Source organism: Lipophrys pholis, assembly GCF_963383615.2.
Source record: "Lipophrys pholis genome assembly, chromosome: 10".
In the NCBI taxonomy this organism is placed as follows: Eukaryota; Metazoa; Chordata; class Actinopteri; order Blenniiformes; family Blenniidae; genus Lipophrys; species Lipophrys pholis.
The window spans coordinates 19,014,738-19,031,402 of NC_137640.1; the positions used below are offsets into that span (position 1 = coordinate 19,014,738).

The 16,665-nt window shown below is 41.8% G+C and overlaps 1 protein-coding gene across 1 annotated transcript in view; it reads right to left on the reverse strand.

Moving 5' to 3' along the window:
- Positions 1–1,123: 1,123 nt before the first annotated feature.
- Positions 1,124–16,665, reverse strand: part of hmcn1 (hemicentin 1) — a 93,143-nt gene continuing 77,601 nt past the window's right edge. Inside the window, exons 74-107 of the mRNA XM_080473483.1 lie at positions 16,474–16,601; positions 16,234–16,390; positions 15,882–16,003; positions 15,547–15,711; positions 15,199–15,306; positions 14,844–14,981; positions 14,634–14,768; positions 14,118–14,387; positions 13,713–13,903; positions 13,320–13,533; positions 13,099–13,233; positions 12,788–12,978; positions 11,673–11,754; positions 11,313–11,582; positions 10,912–11,082; positions 10,654–10,824; positions 10,198–10,368; positions 9,918–10,088; positions 9,605–9,775; positions 8,575–8,745; positions 8,352–8,498; positions 8,115–8,252; positions 7,885–8,006; positions 7,545–7,782; positions 7,372–7,434; positions 7,134–7,253; positions 6,906–7,040; positions 6,713–6,826; positions 5,918–6,043; positions 5,662–5,790; positions 3,816–4,172; positions 3,535–3,654; positions 2,667–2,793; positions 1,124–2,271 (exon numbers count right to left, since the gene is read on the reverse strand). Of these exons, the coding sequence (XP_080329609.1) occupies positions 1,905–2,271; positions 2,667–2,793; positions 3,535–3,654; positions 3,816–4,172; positions 5,662–5,790; positions 5,918–6,043; positions 6,713–6,826; positions 6,906–7,040; positions 7,134–7,253; positions 7,372–7,434; positions 7,545–7,782; positions 7,885–8,006; positions 8,115–8,252; positions 8,352–8,498; positions 8,575–8,745; positions 9,605–9,775; positions 9,918–10,088; positions 10,198–10,368; positions 10,654–10,824; positions 10,912–11,082; positions 11,313–11,582; positions 11,673–11,754; positions 12,788–12,978; positions 13,099–13,233; positions 13,320–13,533; positions 13,713–13,903; positions 14,118–14,387; positions 14,634–14,768; positions 14,844–14,981; positions 15,199–15,306; positions 15,547–15,711; positions 15,882–16,003; positions 16,234–16,390; positions 16,474–16,601 (5,635 nt within the window). The 3' untranslated portion in view covers positions 1,124–1,904. The remainder of the gene's footprint in view (positions 2,272–2,666; positions 2,794–3,534; positions 3,655–3,815; positions 4,173–5,661; positions 5,791–5,917; positions 6,044–6,712; positions 6,827–6,905; positions 7,041–7,133; positions 7,254–7,371; positions 7,435–7,544; positions 7,783–7,884; positions 8,007–8,114; positions 8,253–8,351; positions 8,499–8,574; positions 8,746–9,604; positions 9,776–9,917; positions 10,089–10,197; positions 10,369–10,653; positions 10,825–10,911; positions 11,083–11,312; positions 11,583–11,672; positions 11,755–12,787; positions 12,979–13,098; positions 13,234–13,319; positions 13,534–13,712; positions 13,904–14,117; positions 14,388–14,633; positions 14,769–14,843; positions 14,982–15,198; positions 15,307–15,546; positions 15,712–15,881; positions 16,004–16,233; positions 16,391–16,473; positions 16,602–16,665) is intronic.

Here is a 16,665-nt window from a genome sequence, read left to right on the forward strand (position 1 = left end):
ATATTGTTGTTTTGTTTGGATTTTGTCTTTCAGTAACCGATTGTTCATATTAGTGGTGAAGCATCTGCAACCTTTCTGCCACTATAGGAACCCATCACCACTGCTTTGTTATTTCAATTATGAAATAGCAACAATGGGGAACATCTGAAGCCTACAGTTTTTTTCATATGTAGCGCAACACCTTAAACAAAAATGTATTGAAACCCTTTGGAATTTTTTTTGTTTTATGAATTTAGTGACTCTAATACGTGACTGATCTACATCTAAATCGCAGGGAAATAAAACAGTTATTCATATACCACACAATTACAATATTTTATGTATTTGTTGAACATATAGATAGACAGATGTCATGGTTGTGAACGAATCCTGTGAAGTCTTGGATTTAATAACGAGTTGAACTTTTTCTGGCTGCAATAACTTCAACCAGATCTGCACAATTTCAGGAAAAAATTTTCTCTTAAATATTTAAAGATTAGCGTCGACTCATCCATAGTCTTAAGATCTGTGGAGTGAGGGGGTTCCTTAATGTCATTCTGCATCTCGGCTTCATGACTGGGCAAACTTCATTGTGCATTTAAAAATCTAAATTTAAGGGGTAGATCAAACTTTGTTTGATTAGAGGAGTTTGAATTTTCTTTTCTTAATCTATTGTTTTTAATTGCCTTTGAAATACAGTCATGGGGTGGCTCCTGTCCAGTTTGAGGCTTCAGTTAGATCCATCCATCATCCTGTGCAGGGTTGCGGGGCTCCGGAGCTCCAAGCCCAGCTGACGATGGGCGACGGCAGGATCCACCCTGGACAGGTCGTCAGTCCATCACAGGGCAAAGACACAGACAGACAACCACTCACGCTCACATTCATACCTCGGGGCCATTTAGAGTCGCCACCAATTATCACACCAATGAAACAGTACAAACAGAATTGTTTTTAAATACTCTGCCAGTGTCAGGTTTGGCAGCTCACATGACATTTGGAGTTATAAAATGATTCAGATTATGAAATAAACTGTCTCCATTGGGAAAAAAAAATCCTTGTTGTGATCAAGCAGTAATGCTGCAGACACGAAAGCTACTGAAAGTGTGCATTCATTCATTCATTCATTTAGTTCTTTTTTTTTATTAGAAAATGGATATAAGTACAGGTATAGCATTACAATATGATAAAAACAACAACTATGTACAAGTCATAAAAAATAAAATACATCTTGGTTTCAGTTACTGGATGAAGCATTGTAGTGTTACATTGATGAATGAATCAGCATCAGAACTAATGCGGTGTCACTTTGTTCACTAGTGTTTTAGATGGGTTGCTACCTGAGGATGCAGAATATGTGACAGTGACCTTTTAGAAACACCTGATATGAACAGTCACACGTCCACTCTAGTGATTGATGATACAAGGACCAAACAAAGATGGGATCCCATTTTCATATTCAAGCACTTCCCAATAAGTTAGTAATAGGTAGATGTAGATAAAGAAGGGAAGTAAAACAGTTGAAATCTCCTTTCTGAGCCAGTGGTGGACTTTTTTGGTGTTTAAGGGTTCCATCTGATTATCTTATTACTTATACATGTGAGAGTGGGCAGAGACATTAACAAGACAACAAGCTTTTGAATGACCGGCTGATGGGAGGTTTTCCAGCGATGAGAGCCAATAAACTGCCGGTTGAATCCAGGTTTTCTCCAGGCATCTTCCAGGCGTCTGCTTCTGGTCACATACATTTCGTCATGTGCTCGTGGCTTAATGCACTAACCGGCCACTCTCCCACATCCACTCTTTGTGCTTCTTGTTCAGTCAAGGTACCGATGGTGGCCGTAAACCACCGCCGCTCACTCGCACTATGTCACTGTTTCCAAGGAGCTTGCAAACAACCTTCACGCTTGTGTCTCTTTAAAGTGCTCTCAGTAGGGGTAGGCGGAGACAGCGATGTAGACAATGAAAGTTGTCTGGTATTCGATGCCTCCGTGCTCGTTATAAGAGAGGGCTCGCACCTTCATGCGGTACGTATGCGGCTCTCGCAGCGCCCGTGTAGTGAACAGTACCCCCTTCATGTTCTCATCTCTGAGGGCAAATGGCAACGTGACGTCCTCATCCACCACTAAGAAGGTGGTCCTGGGGTGCATTACTCCGTCTTGTGTGTAGGCCACCAGCCTGATGAGATCCTGGTTGGCTGCGATGCCAAAAGGGAGGGACAGCAGCTTGTACTCCAGGGCATAAGGACTCAGGGCACACTCCAGATCATTAGGAGGGCAGTTTTTCAGGCAGAACCTGCAATAAAGTGGATTTTAGTTCAAGAAGGTGGGTGTGAGAGAAAAATATCCAAAATATATAATTCTGACTGCATTGCAGTGGATTTCTTTTCATATTCACTTAAAATCCCGAGTTGAATTATTTTCAGAACAGTAAGATGCTTTACTGTTTTCCACAGGCTTGAATTTATGTCTATCTATCTATCTATCTATCTATCTATCTATCTATCTATCTATCTATCTATCTATCTATCTATCTATCTATCTATCTATCTATCTATCTATCTATCTATCTATCTATCTATCTATCGTATCTGAGAAAGAGCAAACATTTTTCTTTCAGGAGTGTTTTTATCCTATCTACTAACTAAGCTATGCTTTCTGAGTGGTGACTGTGGGTCAGTGATGTTTTACCCAGTGGCCGGATCCCTCTGGTAGTTTGGTGGACAGGGTGTGTCGATGCACTGGTAGCTTCCTCTCATATTGAAGCACATTCGGTTTGCGCCACACTGGATGTTTTGTTCCAGACACTCGTCTACATCTGCATATGCAGCAAAAAGGTGAGTGAGTACAGGAAGTAACATATGAAACCTGCAGCTTTGGTTTCCCTGAATGTTTGAGGTCAAGAAAAAGAGTGGCATAGAAAAGACACCTGGCTAAATAACTTTAGTCTATGAAAAAATAACAGAAGCTGAGAGCTAAATTTTGTAATGGTTATTTCCGTGTGTGTTAACAGAGTCAAGGGTGTGGCCACACAAACGCAGACATTTGCTTTATTTATAAACTTATGGACATTCTGCGTTTAGCAACGTTTGAATTTGCCTCTGGGATTAATGAAGTGTTTTTATTTGTGTTTTATAGACCGCTCTGAGACTGAGTCTCACCGGTCATCAAGGACAAGTGAAAAATAAATTACAAACTTCATCTCTAAATATGTATGTAATATATAATGCTACAAGCTAAGTTTCTGTGTGATTTGCTCAATCAAAATTGCTAAACCTGCATATTTTCAGGTTAAAGTGTGAGATGACGTTTCCAAGCCATGCCTCCACTTAGATTACACAATCCCACACACATTGATTTGAGCCTATGAACTGAATAATTTCTTTTATATGCACTAAACTGTCAAACGTAATCAAGGTTTTTCACACATGCTGATCATTTTGTAGATTTAACATTAAACAGTGCTGAAAAGGCAAGAGGTGAGGCTAACAGTACCACTGTGTCAGTGTATGGGGCTGAACTGGACACACGACCTGAGAAAAGGGACTGATGGTCTCACCTTGACATGTCTTGCTGTTGGCCATCAGGCGATAGCCCGCAGGACAGAGACATCGGTGGCTCCCTGGTGTGTTCATGCACTCGTGCTGACAGGTGTCTCTCACTTCACACTCATTAATGTCTGCATCACACACACACACACACCGAACACAGCATGATATAAAGAACACTGCAAAACACAGAACAACCTTTCTTAAGCTTAATTTGTTAAGCTCATAGTTTATAATTCTGATACTTTTGATCCTCTCTCTCATCTCAACCCTGCCTGTCCTCCATATTTACCTAAACAGTGGCCACCTCTGGGCTCAAACCCTTGCTGACAAGAGGAGAAGGTGCGTATGAGGGTCTCTCTGCGACTACGGCTCTGGTAGCGCCTCTGTCTGGCGGCAGCGTAGGAATGGTAGCTGTGAGAGGCCAGGTTGTGGTACACTCGCTGGCGGGCGCTGAGCTCAGGAGAGGACTGAGACGTGCGGTAGCCATACGAGTAACTCTCATAGTTGGGAAGGCGCTCGAGCCCAGCACAGGACTTGCCATCGCCCAGCAGGTGGCGCCCCGGGGGGCAGGTGCACTTGAAGCTGCCAGGAGTGTTGATGCACTGGTGGGCACAAGGCTGCGGAAGCCGCTCACACTCATTTATGTCTGCCCTCAGCACAAAGACAGACCAGCACCAGGGAAACATGGAAGGTCATAGAAAAAAGGTCAGAAGGACAAAAAGGTGCAAACAAAGAAAACAAAAGAAAAAGAGAATTAAGGTGATAAAAAGGAATAAACGAGTTGGTGCAGGTCATGAAAATAGAGGAGAAAGATAAGGGTGAGGGGGGGAAAAAGGGGATACGTCAATTACCCCACTCTGTCCCAATACATTTTCATGTCCCTGAGAAAGAAATGTATTGAGTCTAAACACATTCATTTTTAATTTGAAAGAGAGAAAGATAGATTCCCCCCCCCCCCCCTCTATATTAAAAAAGTTCTAAGGACAGTTCTTTCTTTTTAAATGTAATAATATCTGTTATGATAGATATATACAATGTTGAGATGAAATAAGCATCCAGTGTTAATGAAACATAGGACATAGATTTTAAGCCATTACAAAGCAACACTACTGAATAGCAAGATCCAAACAGTAAGAGGTAGGAAACAGTTTGAAAATAGTGTGAAATAAAAGACAGTGAAAGGAATATGAAGCTGTGATGTGATGGTGCTGGTCCTTTACTGGTCCAGAGGAGGAGCCACTTATTATCACTTCTCTTCCCCCCTAAACTTTTCTCTACCACTTATCCAACAGTGCAGGAAAGGAGAAATAGCACAAGCCCAGACCAGGCCAAACCCAGCATCATTGTAGGAAAGCAGTGGCACCATATGATCACTACTTTCCACTTCAGTACTCGGAGACAAGTATAAAAGCAAAAGCAAGCAAGCTCAAGGGAATTGTGCAGAGAAGCCAGTGCAAAACATTCCACAGTGTTTAATGGCTGGCCATTCTGCATGCTTTAGCAAAGGCATTGCTGAAGGAAGCGCTTAAATCGGTACGCCAATAAGAAAATAAGCATCATCCTAATTTGCCTGATCAGGAAGTCAATGGGATTTTTAAAATACATTTTAAATTGCTGCGGAAAAAGAAATGCGACTAACCAAAGTTTATCGTAGTTGCAGGTGTAGTTCAGCAAGATAATATACATAAACAATAACTTCCAGCTTGTAAACTGACTTAATGTACAAACTTACAGAAAACCCTCTTGTCTTGGCTTATCATTAAAAATACTCAAAATGTGTGAATGTATGATTTAGAAAATGTGAGCGTCTCAAAGAGGGTTTAAACATGAGGCAGCGAAGGTGGTCTAGTCTCTGTTGTGCAAATCTGGTCTGTTTTTACATGATGAAGGTTCTTTTTCCTGCTTCCAGGAAACAAAAACGATAAATCACAAATGAATATTTGTGATATATATGAAAATGTTGCGAGTTGATTTGGAACCCAGATTCAGATTTCATTTTAGGTACGCCGCCAAAACATATGAAATAAAATGGACATGCAAAAATAAGACCTTCTGTCCAGAATCCAGGATGCATTCCTGCAGCAGTGCAGCACAAGGTAATGAGCTGATTGAGAGTGCACAAGCAGAGTACATACCAACACAAGGTCGTCCTACTCCCTGGGATCGGTACCCGCGTGGACAGGTGCAGTGGTAGCTCCCTCTGGTGTTCTCGCAAATCTGGTTGTATCTGCACTGGTGGGTGCCATCGTTGCACTCATCAATGTCTAAGTCAGACGAACAGCACAAATAGTCCCTTCTTGAGTAACTCAGCACACAAATCTAACATCAGTCGGTCACTGCCTGTCTACAGCCGCTGCTCTGCTTCCTCGATGGTGGACGCAGGACACTCACCAACACATGTTCCATTTCCGCCTTTAGTCATCCCACTGGGGCACAGGTCAATACAAGTGTAACCGCCACGTGTGTTTTTACACTGCTGGTCTGAGCGACAAACCCTCTGTCTGCACTCATTTATATCTGAAGAGAAAAAGAGAATCATTTTCATCCAAATAGGCTTCATAATATTTGCAGCACTACAGCTCAAATGTTAAGACACATTATATAATTTTGCCAAAAACAAAAAAAGAGCCACATAAATTGTGAATAATTTCAACACATCTTATTCTACATAATATGTCATGTTATGAAAATCAGGTGCTTGGTATTTTTTAATTCACTATCAGATTTCTTACAAAGGTTTTATTAAAAATATGTTTGTCAGTAGTAATATGAAAGGACAAGAATGAGCAGTGGTTTTGGTCATGGTCATCTTTTTTCCCCCCCAAACAAATTGTACGTTAACAAGAAAAACTTTTAAGGGTTACAAACATTCCATATGTTCTATTGTTTACATATCATTCATAAAAGAAAGATGAAGACATTGCCCACAGCTGTCACACAGCACATACTTTATCTTTCTATGTTAATTATGAACATTCATTGTTAGCAGCGCTTGGGATCAGTAGTCAATAAAAAACGCGACTTTTCCATAACTGTTCATGACTGCCATAAAAGACTTTTAGAAACATGCTAAAGAGCAATAAAGTCATTATAACCAAAGGATTGCACACACAGTATTTGTAGCAGAACTTCAATGTGGAAAGTGTTTCACGTTAAGCGGTTAATGAAGAGGAGGAGCTGCCTCACCGATACAGCGTTTGTTCCTGAGTTGATAGCCTGGCTCACAGGCACAGCGATAACTTCCAATAGTGTTCAGACAGTGTTGATTACATGGATTGGACTCCAGACACTCATTCACATCTGAGCAACACATGAAATATCTCATTATTTTCATGAACTTTAAATGAACTTAAAAGCTCAGTGATGTGTGCCGTCATACCTGTGCAGCTGAGACCATCAGCGGTTCTCCTGAAGCCGCGTCCACAGCGCATGACACACCTGTAAGAGCCGATGGTGTTCTCGCAGTCCTGACCATTGTGGCACACGTTCCCACCCAGCGAACACTCATCAATGTCTAAGACCAAGGAGAACAGTTTGTTAGCTGTTCCGGTCGCTGTCATATAAAATTGTAAACTTCTGTAAATGTTTCACTTGGAGTGTATTTTACCCTGACAGGTCCTGCCATCAGCTGAGATGGTGAGACCTCGAGGACATGAGCAGTAGTAGGTGCCCATTGCATTGTGGCAGGTGTGAGAACATGGGTTCCCAACTTCACATTCATTCTCATCTGTGGTGCACAAGTGAGACATAGATTTATAACAATGTGGCAACAATAAGAACACACAGATTTCAAACTCATGTGTTATCGTTGTTTTACTGAAACAGGGTACAATGGATGTGAATACCTGAACAATAAGGTCCATCAGACACCAGAGTGAAGCCATTGGGGCACTGATTGCTGCGCTCACCTGAAATCATGAGAGGAGCAACTAAACCCAGACTCCATCTGATTCACATAAAAAATCTTTTTTTCTTGCTTGCAAATGTATCATTTCAATAGTCAAGCCATAACGCTCACCCTTGGTGATGCTCGCTTGAATGCTATACTCCAACACCTCCTCCAGAGGGTGGTAGTGAGCACTGATGGCTGTGGCCTGCAGCATTTCTACCAGGTAGGGCATCTTCCCTTTAGACAGGTCGTAAGAGATGGTGTGGTTCCAGGAGTATGGTACGCTCTCCTTGTCGATGCTGAACATGCGAGTGGACAGAGCGTACAGCTGGCCTGGACCCGTCTGGATATAATCCTCCGTGTAGTCCTGAATCAAAACAGTGTGCAAAGAAAGACTAATGAATACAGTTTGTGCAATTAAACAGGAGATACATTATTTCTTATTTTTTCTTGCATTTATTTCCTGTACCTTGATGCTAATGTCCGCATGTGACGGAAGCTGTAAGATGTGTCCATTTAAGACAATGTCGAGAAGCAGGGCTCCGTCAGAGTCCAGGCCTCTGGCGATATGGGTCATCCTCAGGATCTCACCTGGTGACGTTCAATCACATCCCGTCAAAAAATTTGGGGAGCCCACTTACTTAGCACACACTAATGTTACGTTTTCTCTGTCCATAGGCCCCCAAAAAACATTCCTACCTGTAGCAAACTCCACCTGAGTCTCTCGCCTGAAGACCCCCCCTGTTAGTGTGTAGCCATTGACAGCCTCTCCCATTTCCTGTGCAGTCGTCCAATAAACAGGATTCAGGATGGAGATAAGCTTCCTCATAGCCGGACCTTTGGTTTAAATATTTAAATTGAGTTTTGATCAGAAGAGTTTAGTGAACAGCTCAGATATGGACTTTGACAATGTACATAGAAAACTGCAGAACTGACCTAATGACCTGGGAACATTAGAAATAGTAGCTTTGATGATTCTGCTACCGGAGGAGCCGTCAGTGATGGTGGCATTGAGGATGGAGATGCCAAATTCAATATCATTGATGTTCCCTATGATGCTTCCTCGAGCTCTCTGGGGACCACCTGACAATGTCAAACAATTAAAATGTATACTTTATACAAACATACCCATGTACAGCGCTTTTATCACATGTCTTACCTGGACAGGCTTGAGTGTTACACCTGGACAGCTGGGTGGTGTCACCTGGACACGGCCGGCCGCCGTTGCTAGGAGACGGACTGTTACAGAGTCGGACACGTGTCCTCTCCCCACCTCCGCAAGAAGTGGAACATTCTCCCCACGTCTGCCATGGACCCCAGTTACCATCAACTGCAAGGACGCAGTCGACAACGACACATTAACGCAAAAACACACAAATCACAGTTTGTACATGATCGTGAGAAATATTACCTCATCAATAATTCGAGAGCAGTGAGACAGATGTGACAAAATACAGAAATTATGGATACTTCTAATAATAAAACAGTCGCTAAAGTATTTTTGTAACCAATTTTTTAATTGGTTTTAAGTTAATTAGTTTGAAAAGGGATGTGCGAATCAACCAATTTTGTCAGGCTTTTTGGAATTGGTATGGTGCAGTTTTTTGTATGAATAAGGTGTTTGCAGGTTCATATTATAAATTCCATTGCTCTTCAGATATTCCCCAAAACAATCACTGGATGTGAATTAAAAAAATTTATTTATGAACACCGGTCACATGTTTCAGGGACACTTCCTGAGCAAGCATCATGCTTTTGCTTAGTATTTTAAATAAATTTAAAGATTTAACAAAATGTAAATGCAAACTAAATGTAAATGCAAATTAAAGTAATGTGCATCTATCAAAACAAGTGTCAACTGTTTAAGTTGAGATCTATGGAGGCCTTTAAGGTCTGCAAATTGCCCAATAAGGCACCGATAAATAATGTCTTTCATACTGAAAGTGCTTGAAGGTCTATATCCTCATTAATTTTATTTAGATGGATGAAATATTTTGTAACAGTCATGTTGTGATAGATTTTCACAACCAAGCTGAATTAGGAAAAAGAAAAGAAAATAGGATAAAAGTAAAGATTATCTCTGGTCCTTTTCTGTTAAACAAAGCTACATTTCTTATTTTAGCAGGAAGGGCAGAAATTCAACATGCGTAATGCATGACATCAACGCGGCGGTAAACATTTTGACTCACCAGGGCACGTGGCTGTACTACATCTCTGTATTTGTGTATCAGCGCCGGCACATGCTCTCCCGCCATTGGCGGGTCTGGGGTTGTCACAGGTCCTGTAGCGTCGCATTTGACCACTGTTACAAGTCTTGCTGCAGCTTCCCCAGCTGCTCCATGGACCCCAGTTACCACTGACTGACACATGGGAAGTGAAAAATAATATGAAACATAACTTTAAGGACACAATTTCTCAAAATAGAAAACATTTGAAGGTGTTGAAGTGATTTTCTGTGAAATAAAATTGAATATCAGAACAGTGTGGGTTAAAATAACTCACTTGGACAGGGGTCGCTGTTACAAAAGTCTATTTGCACATCATTGCCCTCACATGGCCTTCCACTATGCTGTGGGGCAGGACTGGCACACAGACGTGTTCTCTGTCTGGTCCCACCACCACAGGAAACACTGCAGGCTCCCCAACTCACCCAAGATGACCACTTTCCATCCACTGGAAAATAATAGAAAATAAATTTTAATAAATCTAAAATTGTGCTAATCGCAATTGCCTGTGCATATAAATTCATAAAAGGTTCCTGAAAGCATAATCCAGCTCTTACCAGGACAAGGTCTTTCCTTGCACACTTGTGTTTGGGTGTCTGTGCCCTCACATTGAAACCCATGAAATGCTGGAGGAGGGTTGTTGCACAGCCGGATCCTGGACTGCATGCCTTTACCACAGGTTTCACTGCACTGGCTCCAAGGTAACCAAGACCCCCAGTTTCCAGCCACTATGAGAGTAAAGATTAGATATCACAGGTCTACATTTTATTATCTGCATACATATTCATTGCAGCACAAAATGTTTTATCACACAAGTTCAACAGTGATCACTCAATAGTTAGAAAATAGAGAACATTTCTTTGTGTGGAGTCAGAAAATCATTTTAGGAATCAAAAAGTAAAGAAAATCAAAATTTTATACAAAAACATGAGAAATAAAAAACAACAATCTTCATGAAACAGGTGCTGTTTAATAAATTCAATTTGGCATTTATATATTAAGTATTTTCTCACCAGGACAGGGTCTGACACTGCACATAATGACCTCCACCGCCTTGCCCTCGCACGGCTTGCCTCCATGCTGAGCTGGAGGATTGCTACAGGTCCGGACTCTGGTTCTGTTGCCCTGCCCACAAGTACGTGAACACTCCTCCCAGACAGACCACTCCGACCAGTTACCATCCACTGCAGTGAGAAAGAGGAATACATAATGTTTCTATCTTTGTTTATGAAGGATGAATCCTTTGAATGTGCCCTTTAAGGCAGTCTTACCTGGACAAGGCTTTCCCTGACACGTCCGTGTCTCCAGGTCTGCTCCAATGCAGTGACGGCCTCCATTGGCAGGAAGAGGATTGTTACACTGCCTCAGTTTGGTCTGGGCTCCGACACCACAGGACACACTGCAAGGACCCCACTCTGCCCACTCTGAGTAGCCTCCATGAACTGCAAAAATATGTAACTGAAATTAGCTGTATGGTATGTCTCAAATCTTAACCTGCAATTGTCACCCTTTTGGGCAGGTATAGATATCCTGCAGTTAATGGCTTTTCAGTTCGGACTGAAAGCACTTTTTTGATTTATTGAATTTACAGAACACAGAAGGATGAATGCTTCATTCAGAAAAAGATACAATGCAAAACAAAATCATGGTGTAGTGAAAAAGCCCAACATACCTTGTACAATGAGAGTGACTCTGACCAGCACTGAGCCAATCAAATTTCTGGCCACACACTCATACTCAGCCGTGTCCTCCTTTTGGGAGCTGCTGATCCTTAGCGAACCATTCGACAAAGTGGAGAAGCGGTCATTACCCAATAGGGGGCGGCCCTGACGGGACCACTCTATCATGGGAGTGGGTTCACCATCTGCCTGACAGTTGAGCACAGCGGTGGTGCCAGCATCCACTACCGTCTCAACTGGCTCTACAGTAATGATGGGTGCACCTGCAAGAACACAGCAGTGCTTTTCTTAGTGCTTGTTGTAAAAAGTTTTGTGAAGTTGATGTGAAATTTGACTGACGCAGATAGACTTACTTTGTAAAATAAGAGTGACACTTCTTTCCACCACTCCCGCATCATTTGTTGCTACACAGATGTAGCTGCCGGAGTCTTCACTCTGTATCAACAAAGACGACAATGATTTATATGTGTATGACGCAACTTTATGTCAGTACGTTTCATCATATACTAAATAGTAATGATGGAAGTCTATAATCATTGTCGGATGAACACTTAACAGACCATTTTATCGAGTGCAATTTTTGATGGGGACCACAAACTGCATATCAGAAGGTGCACATAATTAACGTGACTTATGCCAATGGTCCCAAGGTGGCTGCACACTCTGCAAATTGGTGTGTAGCTTTACACTGCACAAAAAATAAATCACATAGTTCAACTGCTGCCATTAGCTACAGTTACTAACCAACCATTGGAAATTAATAAGAAAATGACACAATCAAAGCTACACTGGCACAACAACACAGTTCTGGTTTGTTGGGATTATGACATTTGTGAGCAGTTGTTCAGGAAAGTTTATATTGGTTAACAGAATTGCATAACAAGTAAAGTAGACATAAGACATGTGTATGGTATTGCATTTAGAATCCATCTATTGTATACACGTGTTTACTGCTTGTGTCTTGTGTTTCAAGACTGGGGTCAGAGGTTTGGCTTTTAGAAATAGACTTAGACAGGTGTAGAAGGAATGCACCAGTCGGGGGGTTAAAAGCAGACTGAAGTTACCATCCTGCCTTAAAAGTTGTGGTTATTTACAGAAAGTCCAAAGGCTTTCCTTTTGAAGATAAGGCAAGAGGCATCCTACCACATATGGAATTTCAGGAGAATATAAAAAAGAGGAAAATAACACGTTTGTCTGTCTGTATCATGATCTGACTCGGGTTTGTCTGTGTGAGAATAAACTCTATTTCTCATCAAGCTCGGCATATTTCTTGAGTATCTGTTTGCCAACTGTACTCCATGTTGACTTTTTGGGGAAATAATGGGTAAAATTTTGGTCCAGTGATACTATTTGGCCCAAGTCAGGTCTGTCGGGCTTTTGACACGACACAGTATGGCACGCAATAAATTGACATATTAAATTGAAAAAGATCAACTGTCAACGGCATAAGTCTCAAGTGTTTTTGTACCACTGTCCCATAGATTGCCAATGAGCCGTTATCCAGTTGGCGAATTCGGTTGCTGATCTGGATGTTGATTCCATTTTTACTCCACTGGATGGTTGGCAGCGGCTCCCCTCGAACTTCACAGTTGAGAATGGCATTACCACCAAGAGGTTCAATGCGGTTAGCGTGAAGGTCGCCATCAATGATTGGAGGCTCTGGAGAACAGATGATAAGGAAAAGAGAATATCTGGTTTTACCTTACACATAAACTGGTTTATTTAGGGGAAAGTTTATTGTGTAAAGGAGCAAATATGAAGGTACGAGTTTGGGTTTACCTTTAACATAGACAAAGGACAAAGACTTGATGGTTCCTACACTGTTTTCTGCGACACATGTGTAGGTCCCCGAGTCGTCTTTGCTTACTCTCTCGATCACCAGCTCACTGTGGCCATTCATGTGGTCGTAGTGAACTATAGCATCAACCAAAAAGCACTGTTAGAGAATTGGATAGTAATACATGGTGATACAATGAACACATGGAGAAAAAGACTCATACCTGGGATGATGTTATTATTGAAGGCCCATGTGATTCTGGGTAGGGGGATGCCTTTTACCCCACAAGCCAACAGGAGGCGCTCTGCCTTGTTGAGCGCCACATCACTGAGAAGCTCAGTGAAGACTGGATGAGTGTGAACTGACAGGGTTACCATCACACTGTCCTGGCCGACTGGATTAGTGGCAACACAAGTGTAAATGCCAGCATCACTGGGCTGGGGCCGAGAGGGAAGGTTAAGAGAAAGGAGGACAGTGAGAAGGATGAAGGATTTACAAAAAAAGGAATAAGAAAGGAGTTCTCAAGCCAATTTTTAATATGACCCTTATACTACTAAAATGGGTGAAATGCACTTTAACCTTTACAAAAACAGTGCTCTCTCTTTTTGATACATACCTGAGCCATGTCAATCACCAGCTCCCCAGAGGGCAGGATGGTATACTCCCCTGCACCTTCACTGAGCGGAGTGTCATCTTTTTCCCAGGTTAGGCTGGGCTGAGGGATGCCTTCTGCCACACACACCAGCTGGGCCTGATTGTTCTCCACCACCACAACCTCTGGTTTTCCACCACGAATGGAGGGAGGAACTGACAATGATATAGAAGAAATTTAAAGTAACAATATCTTTCACTCAAGCATTGGTATAGTCATATATTTAAAAGTATCATGACTGCTGGAAATGTGCAATGAAATAATGAAACGTGATTGAGGTCTTAATAGAAAAGTAAAACAGTTATATTTCTACAGTGCACAACTGAAGCACTATAATTCTAGTTTGTGGAACATCGGTGTGGTACCTACTTTGTACAGTAAGACTCATTTCCAAGCTGGCAGTGCCTGCTGCATTGGCAGCTGTACAAGTGTATCTTCCTGCGTCATTTGGCTGAATGAAGGCGATCTGCAGGGATCCTGAGCTGAGCACCCGCTGACGGACAGACTCACTTAGACGCTGCCCTTCTCTATGCCATGTGACAGAAGGAGGAGGCAAGCCTTCAGCTTGGCACTGGAGTGTCACCGAAGAGTCCACAGGTGCAACATACTTCTGTGTCTCTGAGCTGATCAGTGGAGGTACTGCAAAACACAGTGCAAACAGGTTGTATACGATGAAAGTATTCCAACAATGATGGAAATTAAAGTATGGATGAAGTAAATGTTACTTATCAGGATAAATAATAAATAATAATAAAACTAATATTTTAGTTATAGGATGCAACACAAATATACATGTCAATAGCATTGTTATATAAAATGTCAGACAACAGTTCTTTCTGTTGAACAGATTTTGAATACATGGTAATAATGAAGAGTGTACCGTACATTGCACTCTGAGTTTGGTCTTGCCCAAAGCAGTGCCAGCAGGATTTTGAGCCACACATATGTATGTCCCAGTGTCTGATGAAGAAGCTTTGGAGATCTGCAAACTTCCATTAGGAAGTATTGCGAAACTACCACCTAGCAAGAAGCAGAAGGCACAATGTCATGACTGATCACTGACAGTGAATGGCACCCAGAGATAGCAGTAATCACCTGTGTTTGGTATGTTGATGCCTTCCTTCTGCCAAGTAATGGTAGGCCTTGGCGAGCCAGTGGCCCTGCAGGGCAGAGTGATGGGGTTATTGAGGATCACATCCAGGGTTGATGGATGGAACTGGATTGCTGGGAGTTCTAATAGGAGGGATCAGAAACAATTGGGTATACAAGATTTAATAGATCCATGTTAAACATAGCCACCAAAATGAAAATACCAAGGGTACGGACATTAGAAAATAGACTTGTACCCACAACCCAAAATGCAATTGGTTAGTGAAAGTTATATATCTTTTTGCCTTTTGCAGAAAAAGTCTTTAGAAAGCCATATATCTCTTGATAAACATGGTTTTACCTTGCACGGTGAGTTGTACATGTCGATGGGTGGAGCCCGCAGCATTCTTAGCTGTGCATGAATATTGTCCAGAATGAGAAAGCTCTGCTGAAGTGATCTCTACTGGACCTGAGAACCAATCAACACATATGTATTACATACATGTACTTCAAAAAGCATCATAGGTACATCACTCATACTTTTAAAGTAACCTCTAATTTATCATGTAGAGTCTTCTCATACTGCTTCAGGTTTACTTATGTCATAAAGAATAAGGAGACAGTACTAAACTATGTTTTATATTTGGTCATTGCTGAATGATCCATGCAAACTTGTGTACTTCTTTGCCATATTTTCCATGCGTTTGACCTGTTGGCAGGACGATGTATCCTCGTCCCTCTCTGGGGAGTGTCATCCCATCTTTGGTCCAGTGGATGGAGGGCTCTGGGACACCAGATGCAGTACAAGCAATGACCACTGGGGACAGTCTGTTTATTACGAGCTCAGTGGGCTCATCTGCTATAGATGGAGGAACTGTGGACAAAAGAACAGCAAGAACGGTTGTAAGGTGGAATGGAAATGGTTTAATGTGTCCCTTATAAAGGAGCCTTAAACAAACTATGTTGAGCCACTTCACAAAGCAACATTAATGAGCATTGATGACAGGAATATCGTCGATACTTATAAACTATTGCATTACCTACCATTGACATTGAGGTTGATGGATCTGGAGTCTTGACCTGCATCATTTGAGACCACACACTTAAACACTGCTGTGTCCTCTACTGTGGGAGCTATAACTACCAGCGAGCCTGATGAAAGTAATCTGGGAAAATTCAGAGATGGAAAGTTAATAATTCAAAGCACTTTCATAGTTTGTCCTACAAAGAAACAAACTCAGAAAAAAACTGGTTATGATTATTTTGTAAAAATTTGGGAAAGTAAGCAGAGTACATATTGCATAAAGGGTGTTTAAATTTCCTATATTGTTTTCTTTCCCAGGAATAGGTTTTAATATTTAAAGTTAGGAAAGCGAGACAGAAAACCTGGATCAACCTGTACATATTCTGGTTCTGGTCAGTGTTGATGGCTCGTCCATTTTTAGTCCAGTTAATGGTGGGCTTGGGGATACCAGTGGCCTCACAAGGCAACGTTGTCTGAACATTGACAATCACTGTTATGTTGGTGCGACTGTCAGTGATGGAAGGAGGCACTAAAACATGAAAGCAATGTTCAAAAGTTAAATGACTGAACTTTTGTGTGACTTTACCATTGACTGTACTTGTCACCACTCACCATATACTTGCAGGTCCACTCTCTTGCGTTGGGTCCCAGCCTGATTGGTTGCCATACACAGGTAGCGACCAGTGTCGGTCACCTGAGCTGAATGAATGTGTAAAGAGCCGTCCTCTTTAAAGGTGTACCTGCAAGCGTGTTTAAAAGCTCAGTGAAATAGTGAATCTGGAAAAATGCAAACAATAGAGAGGA